Source organism: Tupaia chinensis, unplaced genomic scaffold, assembly GCF_000334495.1.
Source record: "Tupaia chinensis unplaced genomic scaffold, TupChi_1.0 Scaffold144110_1, whole genome shotgun sequence".
NCBI classification, from domain to species: domain Eukaryota; kingdom Metazoa; phylum Chordata; class Mammalia; order Scandentia; family Tupaiidae; genus Tupaia; species Tupaia belangeri.
Genome location: NW_006203965.1, coordinates 232,118 through 242,374, shown reverse-complemented (window position 1 = coordinate 242,374; position 10,257 = coordinate 232,118). Strand labels below are relative to the sequence as shown.

Sequence of the window (10,257 nt, the reverse complement as noted above, 5' to 3'; positions counted from 1 at the left end):
CCCAGGGGGGATGGTCACGCCGCAATTCCTTCTCCTCCATTCTCCTCTTGGGATCTTGGGCACGCACGCACATGCGCCCGGCGTGAGTTTTAAGTCACCAGGTCTGGGACGCGAACCGTGGTCGACTACGTGGGAGTCCAGCGACATAGCCATTACGCTAACTGCTAGTTCCCGAATGTAAGTTTGATGAATATGTCAGGCAGTGAGATTTCTTTAGCATGTGTGCAGAAAGTGTGTAAGGAAAATATAGATAGTTTGGACTCATGCAAGATTAAGCTTTTCCAACTAAATGAGATACAAACATGCACACACACATGCACACATGCATGTACAGAGGTATGCATACACAAAACAAAACAAACAAAACATAAGAAAACAAACAGAATACTTAGTAAACATTTTTGGAGAATATAGAAAAAAGGAGAAATTTTAGTACATGAGCATGAACACAATCTAAGGACCAAATGGAAAATATATTTGAAAAAATGTTATTTCTCAATTTGAAATTTCATTATAATTTCCAAAATGATGATACGGTTCCCTTAATATATATATATATATATATACTTCTTAATCAAAGTATTGTTGTTTCTTCAAGGAGATAACAATCATTTCATTGTATTCTTTCTCATATAACTTTGTCTAATAAAATATATTATATATATATATATACTTCTTAATCAAAGTATTGTTGTTTCTTCAAGGAGATAACAATCATTTCATTGTATTCTTTCTCACTTTGTCTATAATTATAGTATTGTTGTTTCTTCAAGGAGATAACAATCATTTCATTGTATTCTTTCTCATATAACTTTGTCTAATAAAATATATTATTTAGCCATGATATAATCATGATTAATATTATAGGATACTTAAAACATACTTGAAGATTTAAAATGTGCTGAAATTGTCAAAGGAACAATATTTTACACATGTATAAATGACTACAAACAAAATATATGCAATACAAATATTGTCTTAATTTTTTCTTAATTCTTTTCTGCACTCACCATTCTCTAAAATGTATGTAATTTGTTTTAAACCTAAAATCAGGAAAAAACTACATAATTGAAACTATGGTTACCCTGTTTGTTCACTGATTTTGCTTTATATTCCCTACCTGTTATTGATGAAGGTCACTGACATTCTTTTAGAACCTGTGCTAATTGACTTGTACTTTTATGTATTTTTTTTAATCTTTATTCATGACTCAATGGAAATGTTGAGAATAGGTCAAATATGTTTGCCATTACCTTAAACATGCAGGACAACGAATGTCTGAAGGTGTCTGTTATGCAAGGTGACAGGTTAATTAAGACAGATCACATAACCAGAAGTGAAAATGTGATTTGTGTTTCTACTCCATGTTTGTAGAACCGATGCCTGACTCAGTATGTGATTACAGATCATAGATAGGTTAATTATAAATTGCAATTGGGATAGAAAAATTGGAGAAAAAGAAAAAGTTTTGGATGATAATAATGAAACTATTCTTTGTCATTTTAGGGGAAAGAATTAGAACTTGAACACATCTAGTATGAGCATGAGGCTTTTCAATAGTAGTAATTTCCATCCGTTGCTGCTTTCTGGTTTCCCTGGTTTTGAAAATCATCATCTTCAGATCTCCGTCCTTTTCTGTGTCTTATATCTAATTGCCATTATGGGTAATGGCACCATATTGGTAGTAATCTGGGTGGAAAAATCACTTCATGAACCGATGTACCTTTTTCTTTCCATGTTGTCGGTCAGTGACCTTGGTCTCTGTGCCACCACCTTCCCTACGGTACTGAAACTTTTCTGTTTTGGTGCTCGTGAAATACACTTCGATGCTTGCCTTGCCCAAATGTACTTCATCCACATCTTCTCTATGATGGAGTCAGGGATCCTGCTGTCTATGGCTTTTGACCGCTATGTGGCCATATCCAACCCTCTCAGATACACTGCCATCCTAAACAGTGGTACTGTAGTGAAAATTTCATCAGGGTTTGTGTTGCGGGCCATCATTGTTCTCATCCCTGCTCCAGTCCTCATAAAGCAACTCAAATTCTGTGGAGCCAATGTACTTTCCCACTCCTACTGTCTGCATCCAGACATTATTAAGCTTTCTTGCTCTGACCACCGAATTAACAGCTTCTTAGGTCTCACTGTCATTATCATCACATTTGGCCTTGATTCTGTGCTCATCCTGCTCTCCTATATGAAAATCCTCACTATGGTTCTGAGTATTGCCTACCAGAAAGAACGTGTCAAGGCCCTCAACACCTGTGTTTCCCATGTCTGTGCTGTGCTGCTCGTCTACATCCCCATGCTGGGAGTGTCTGTCATTCATCGCTTTGGGAAGCACGCTCCACCTGCGGTTCACGTCACCATGGGCTTTGTCTATCTGTTGGTCCCTCCTGTGCTCAACCCAATTGTCTACTGCATCAAGACTCGTGAGATTCGCACGCACCTTTTGGGTATTTTCAAAAAATATGTATTAGTATTTAAATATTTTTAGTGTCAAAAGAGGCAATATTCAAGTTAAACAAAGGTGTCTATATGTGTTAATACTATATAAACAAAATGCAAAAAAACTGGGGAGGGTAAAAAGAAAGTTATGAAAAAAGGCTAATATGTAATACTATGTATTCTGTGCTATAGAATCATTCATTTAAAAAGTCAATATTCTAACAGAACTCAAGCTAGTTTTAAAGAAAGATTCCTAAACTCTCTTCATTATGTTGGAACTCAACTGTGTTGTGATGTGTCTTTCTTTTTTTTAGAATTATTTTATTAATTTTTATTTATTTATTAATTTATCTTAATTCAGCCAGAGAGAGACAGAGAAAAAGAGAGAGAGTGAGAAAGAAAGGAGCCAGGTCCAGGACTTGAACCTTGGTCAGCTATGTGGGAATGTCCAGCATCTTAACCACCATGCTACTTGCTGGTCCCCTGATGAGTCTTTTTTTCATACATAAAATATTTTCTCTGAATTTGTCCATATCTCTGATATCAGGAGAAACTAAATAATCATCAAGTAAGTTTAAAAATTTGCAGCATTCATTTAAGATACATTTATCCGGTCTTATTAATGTCCAGACACAAGAGCAATGAAAATAAATAAAACAGGTAATATCGTTGCCTCGTTGCCTTGATTAATGTCATGTTAAGTTGAAGTAGGAAAATATTTCAAAATTAAGTATAAATAACAAAGGAACTTTGTCTTTCTGTCTGTCAATACCATACAGATTTAAAAATCCCAGCCACTCATTGAGATTAATTTTCTGAGTGAACATGACATCCAAGATTACCTCAGAATCAGCAAGTACTTCTGCATATTTCTGCCATGATCAAGTTTGATATCTGAGATGATTCTGGATATTTGGATAAAGATCTCTTCTTAAATGGGAAAATTTCTTACCCTTTTACACAGTCTATTGCTCTCCTTACTTATGCTAATTTTTAATTTGCCAGAGAAGGTAAACACAAGCCAGAGATCGAGAGAGGAGACAGAGAAAGCAGAAACCCCTTCACACACCATAGGTTGAGGTCACGTCACAGTCCCTTGTCCTTCATTTCTCCCTTCTGTTGGGAGTTTGGGAATACATACACACCTGGTGTATTTTCCAAACTGCTGGATCCAGGATTCAAATTGCACAGTCAGACATGTGGGATCTGGCTCTTAAAACCAACAGGCCATGAGATGCCCCTGTCCTCATTCATTAAAGGCCTAGCCTGCAGGGGATTACCTAGTCACAAGGACTAAGAGATGTGGCGTGATAAGATATAAAGGAGAGTTTAAAAATATAAGTTGCCTTGCATTTCTCATCTTGTATAAATAAAGCCTATATATATATATATATATAATATATATAATAAATAGTTTAGATACTCAATTTTTGAAAGAAAAAATAAATCTCAGAGTACATTTTTTGATTACTATAGTTGTTCATCCATTCCAAAATTATTCTCTATTATCTGAAATATGTTAATACCTTAACTTTCATTATCCTGGATTAGTTTAAGTTGATGCCCAAGCCAGGTACAATTTTGTTTTCTATATGTCTACCTGTGTGCTTCCAAAAAAATCAGAAGGTATTTATTAAAATATGTAAAAACTCAGATAAGCCATGTAATATGTTAGTTAAGGTGGTTGGAACCCATTTGGCTGACTGCATGGTTCAGATCCTGAACAAGAGAAGTGTGAAAAATACACGGGGGCTGTGTTTGTGCATGCCATAAATCCAAAGAGAAGAATGGGGGAGAAGGAATTGTGGCATGGCCATTTTCCCTGGGATAGTGATTTCTCACTTTCCTCCTATTTTTCTCTTTCTGGCTCTCTCTGGTGAGCACACATACCCTATAGCAAAACAGAACAAAACAAAACAAACAAAGGTAAAAACCCAAAGTTAAATGAAAGTTTAGTGACATTGAAGTTCACACAGAAAGATAGATGTCTCTTGGTGCAATACGTATTATCCCCAGTCAGAATCATGGCCTTCAACGCTGTGGGGCTGGCAGGTGGTGTGGAGGTTAAGGGCGTTGAACTCTCACATGGCCAACAGTGGATCAAGTCCCAGTCTTGGTGTCTTGCTTTCTCACTTTTTCTGTCCTTCTCTGGTCAAACTAAAACAAAATAAATAAATAAACAAAGTTAAATAAAATAATTCTTTAAAAAATGCTTTAAATATTTTGTAAAGAGTAAATGAAAAGAGGGACCAGCACTTAGCATAATGGCTATGTCACTGGACTCCCATGTAGTCGACTGCAGTTCAAGTCCTGGCCCCCGTGGCTTAAACTCATAAGATCCTGAGAGGAGAATAGAGGAAAAGAGATCGTGGCATGGCCATCTTCCCATGGGTAGTGATTTCTTGTTTTCTCTCTCTGTCTTTCTGGCACGTGCACGTGCCCTATAGCAAAAACCTCTCCAAAAAAAGAAAAAAAAGTAAATGAAAATGTAATAACCAAATTTTCAAAATGTTACTTGGTACAAAATGAGATAACAAACCCAGAAAAAAATAGATGGAAAGAAAACATTAAAATAATTTTCTTAAATAATAATTTAGGACTGACCTCATAGAGCAGCAGTTAAACAACATGCACAGGGATCTAGACCCAGTCATGCCACATTACCCACTATGGTTTGATTCCGACCCTGGTGGCTTGAAAGATTATGTCAGGTATATGTATGTATGTGTCTAAAATAATGACAGGGTGGAAAATGGAAGAGAAAGGACTGTAGTATGACTGTACCCTATTGGAGGTACTTTCTCACTTTCTGGCAAGTATACACACACTTTAGAAATAAAAAGTAATTATTTATGCAATTTTATTTATTTATTTAAAGAGATTTTTGCTATAGGGTATGTACACTCACCCCAGAGACAGAGACAGAAAACAAGAAATCACCCCCTAGGGGGATGGTCACAATCCTTTCTCCTGCATTTTCCCCTCAGGACTTTGGGCATGCATGCACACGTGCCTGGCGTGAGTTGTTTTTTTTTTTTTTTTTTTTTTAAATTTAATCAATTACTTACTTAATTAATTTTTTTTAAGAAATAAATGGGGGGGGAAGCAAGGAGGTCTTTTTCAAGGGCTTAGGAAGTCATTATTTTGGAAAGTAAACAACTATGTAAGATACCGTAGAATCATTTTCCAGATTCTATGGGAAGGTAGCAAAGGAACTTCAGCTGGCTCCTGATTTCAAGTTGCAAAAGTACTTCTTGTTAAAATATATGAGGAGTTCATTGTTATTTGTAGCATGTTTGGGAGTAGTTGGGACAATACGGTGTATAGCTGGAGTAGTTAGGACCTGAATATGTGATTATCAGAGAATGGGAGAAGGGTTTACAGATATTTTCAAAGATTCAGCTAGATCTAAATTGATAAAATAGAGAAGGAAACAATGGTAGAACAATTCTGAATAGTACTGAGTCTTTGACAGAGTGTTTTTGAGATTGATGTTATTTAGAGGTTTTATAAAAGTCTATCTAGACATAGTATAATAAAATAATCTCACCAAATTTTTAAAAGTCTTTGAAAATATAACATTTTTCTTTATTTGCCTTTTCAGAAGACATTTCTTTTTCTACTACAATCCCAATTTCCAAAGTTATAGATTTGAAAGTCTTTCACTCTAATTGTATATGACATATAAACAATCTTGTTAATTGAACTCTATAAATATAAAGTATTGAGTCAATAATAATAATATCGCTAATAAAGCTGACCAAACTGAACAAGATAGTCTTAATAGAGAAAACCTGTCATAAAGTAAGATCACATAATAGGAGAGATGTGGTTTTATGAGGCAAATATATTAAATTACATTAGATATAATTTACACAAGTTTCCCAAGGACAACAAAATGAAATCGATGCTAGTTAATACTTTAGATATTACAAGTGAAAGATACAGGTATAAAGAATTCTAGAAAATGAACGTATGGGTTTTTGTTCTTGTTCTTGTTTTGTTTTTACAAGTGGTAGAAACTTGTAAGGGGAAGATTGATTGTTTTAGGATTTGTGAGAAGTCAAAACTTGAAGGAATCGCTCTCTGATTCTCTTGGTTCTAATGCCATAGATCATTGGGTTCACCATGGGTGGAACGAGAAGGTAGATGTTAGCCACAAAGATATGAATGTGAGGAGCCACATTGCGTCCAAATCTGTGAGTAAGAAAAGAGAAAAAGGCTGGAGTGTAGGCCACTAAGATCACACACACGTGGGATCCACAAGTGCCCAAAGTCTTGAGCCGAGCAGCCTTGGACGGAAGGTGGAAGACAGTGTAAAGGATGACAACATAGGAGCATATGATCAATAGGAAATCCAACCCCCCAGTCAAGAAGGCAGCAGTTAGGCTGTATATTCTGAAGATTCTGGTGTTTGCATAAGCAAGCTTGATCAGAGCCATGAATTCACAGTAAGTGTGAGGAATGATGTTAGTTCTGCAGTAGGGAAGCCATCGAAGCATGATTGGTTGAGGGCTGCAAAGCAGAGCCCCACGGAGAACAATAACTAGCCCCAAGGTTTGGATGACTCTATGAGTCAAGATAGTGGAATGTCTCAGAGGATTGCAGATGGCCACATAGCGGTCAAAGGCCATGGCCAAGATAAACCCTGAGGCCATGCTGCACAGTGAATGAATGAGAAATACTTGGACAAGGCAGGCTTCAAAGTAGATCTCCCTGTCATGGAACCAAAAGATGCTGAGGAGTTTAGGCATGGCAGTAGTGGAGAGGATCAGGTCAGCCACAGAGAGCATACAGAGGAAGAAGTACATGGGCTCATGCAGTTGGGAATCTGTTTTGATAATAAATAGAATTGAGAAATTTCCCAGGAGAGCACTCAGATAAACCAGACTGAAGGGTATTGATATCCAGATGTGCATGGCCTCCATTCCTGGAATGCCAAGGAGAAGAAAGATACTGGGGTGTACATTGGTATGATTTGATAAGAACATGATGAAAACTAGAGGCTGTGTTCAACTGTGGAGTGTTTTATATTCTTCCATATTCATCTGTTTATTCATATACTAATATCTATATTTATTAATTTATGTAAAGCTACCCTTACCAAGTTTCTGAGTCTTACTAAGACAAAGCAACACAATAAAGGTTATTTTCTAATTTCAGATAAAAAATTTTAATAGGGGAGAAACTGGCGCAAACCAATGATTAAATTCTCATGTAACTATTGTAGTGAATGTAATAATAAATGAGAAATTTGTAGGACACAATGTATGTAGAAATATATTCCACAGTATGAGTCAAAGGATTCTTGGTTCTGTTCCAGAGCTCTGAAATAAAGAGAACCACATTAATTTTACAAAAAGAGAAATTACTATCAAAAGACATCAGCAGATGCCCTAGAAAAGACTTTTTTATTCAAAAATTATAGTACTTGTTTTTTGTTTAATTATTAAATTTTTTGAATACATAAATAAAAGTTGTATACATTTATTGTTTATATATTGTTTTAAAATATGTATTTCCTGGGGCCAGAGGTGATGTCATGGTTGAGACACTGGATTCCCACATGGCTGAGCTAGTTTTGAGTCACAGACGTGGCTAGAAAATCACACTGGGCACACACATGGCTAAAATTTCATAAAGAGCAAAATTCTCAGAAGAGAATGTTGGAAAAGGGATTACAGCATGGCCATTCCCTCTGATGGCTGATTTCTCACTTTCCTTCTGTCTCTCTCTGTTTCCTCTCCACAAATGCATGCACCTTTTGCCAAAAAACTAAAAATAAAATAGAATTAAAATTAAAGAAAGTATTTACTGTGGAATGACCAAACGGAGCTAATATATGTATTTATCATATATATCACTATTTGTGGTAAAAACTAAAAAGCAAATCAAAACTTAGTCTTTTAGCAATTTTCAATAATTTTATTTATTAAGTGTAGGTAGTCGGGACCAGCAGTTAGCATAATGGCTGTGTCGCTGGACTCCCATGTAGTCGACTGCAGTTCGTGTCCCGGACCCGGTGGCTTAAAACTCACGTTGGGCACGTGTGCGTATGTGCCCAAGATCCCGAGAGGAGAATGGAAGAGAAGGGATTGCAGCGTGGCCATTCCCCCTGGGGGGTGATTTCTCACTTTCTGTCTCTCTGTCTCTGTCTGTCTGACGAGCACACACGCCCTATAGCAAAAACCTCTCAAAAAAAACAAACCCCAAAAAGTGTAGGTAGTATCCTGTACAACATATCTCTTGAACTTTCTTTGTTTCCCTTGAATAGTAGTATCCCTCAGCTCACCTCTGCCCTTTAGCCCCTGGTAACTACCATTCTACTTTCCACTTCTCTTAGATCAGCCTTTTCAGATTTCATATGTAAGTGTGACCTTGTGGTATTTGTCTTTCTTTTGCTTATAAGTGCATCTTATTTATTTATTTATTTATTTATTTATTTATTTATTTATAATGTTTTTGCCATAGAGTGTGTGTAATCACCACAGAGAGGCAGAGAGCGTGAAAGTGAGAAATCATTCCCTGTTGGGGATGGCCATGCTGCAGCCCCTTATCCTCCAGTCTCCTCTAGGGATTCTAGGTGCACATGCAATCAATGTGATTTTAACTCCCTTCTCCCACTGACTGGGATTCAAACCATAGTCAGCCAGGTTCTGGAATCCAGAACCTTAAAGATCATACCACCCCTTTATAAGTGCCTCTTGATGTTATAAAATACCTTGGTGAGACCATGATAATATATTAATCCTAGATAAAAGAAAGTTTATGTGTTTTATATACACTTTGATTTTTTTCAAAAAGATCTGTTTATATACCTCGACATAGTAAAAAGTCAGAAGCATTATAAAGCAATCCATTAGCAGTGATTAGGAATTACGAGTCAAGGTTGGTAGAAACAAATCGTATCATATTTAGAATTTTTGTTTATAAAAAGTTTGTTTCATAGCAAGCATTGTTATCTTATTAAAAATGCTTTAGTGATGTTTCAAAAATTATAATGAGTTTTATTTTCACTCACTTCAAACTATTTCCTAATGTGCTTTATTTGATTCACAGGTTTGCAAAACTATATTGTATTAGTTCCAAATAAACCATAGAGTTTGAAAGGGAATTGCTGTTACATTTGACTGATCACAGCAGGAAACCAATGTCAACTCTATCATGACTTAGAATTCTTTTGCCCATAACTATTTATAAATATATCAATATAGCACTGGCATTTTAGAATGGAGGAAAAGATTGAGTAAAAGGAAAATAGTGGAATACAGCATTCCAGAGAAAAATCATGCAGTTAAGAGACCAAATCTGACAAAATTCTACCAAGTTAAAAAAATTTTAGGAGTAAAGAAACAAAATTAGAAATGCAAAGCAATAACTGATGTAGTTACTTTTCAAATTCCACATATATTTTATTGTGGGGAATTCCTTGCATTTAGACCCAGAAATTCTTCTACCAAGAAAACATGCTTTTGTGCAGATATTCTTTCTACATTTATCAACCTTTAGCCTCACTATTTTTGGGTTTTCACTTTCTTGTCAAGACTTGGTGACTAAGATTTGAATTAGGAACTCAGATGGCATTAGCTGTAATAGAACAAAGGAGTCATGTCTCTGGATCCTATGAGGGACATAGTCATTTAATCTCTTTCCTCAGAAGCCACATGTACACAATACCTGTGTGGAGTTCTTTCCCTTTGTCTCATTACCTCTATAGAAACCAACCCTTTCTTCAGTAAAATAAAAGATTCCTGACTCTCACCTCATCTACAGTAATAGGCACTTATTGGAAACGACAGTGAACTCACA

General features: G+C 36.0%; 2 protein-coding genes across 2 annotated transcripts; one reads left to right on the top strand and one right to left on the bottom strand.

The window, feature by feature from the left end:
• Positions 1 to 1,543: 1,543 nt before the first annotated feature.
• On the top strand, positions 1,544 to 2,497 carry LOC102496831 (olfactory receptor 51I2). Its single transcript, XM_006165962.1, has one exon. The coding sequence runs from the start codon at positions 1,544 to 1,546 to the stop codon at positions 2,495 to 2,497; it is 954 nt and encodes a 317-aa protein (XP_006166024.1).
• Positions 2,498 to 6,494: 3,997 nt separating this feature from the next.
• LOC102488103 (olfactory receptor 52E2) lies at positions 6,495 to 7,439 on the bottom strand. The gene has a single exon (XM_006165945.1). It carries the CDS (start codon positions 7,437 to 7,439, stop codon positions 6,495 to 6,497), a length of 945 nt encoding a protein of 314 aa, XP_006166007.1.
• Positions 7,440 to 10,257: the final 2,818 nt, after the last annotated feature.

Coding starts and splice junctions, on each gene's coding strand:
- LOC102488103 (XM_006165945.1), bottom strand. CDS start 7,439: ATGTTCTTATCAAATCATACCAATGTACACCCCAGTATCTTTCTTCTC.
- LOC102496831 (XM_006165962.1), top strand. CDS start 1,544: ATGAGGCTTTTCAATAGTAGTAATTTCCATCCGTTGCTGCTTTCTGGT.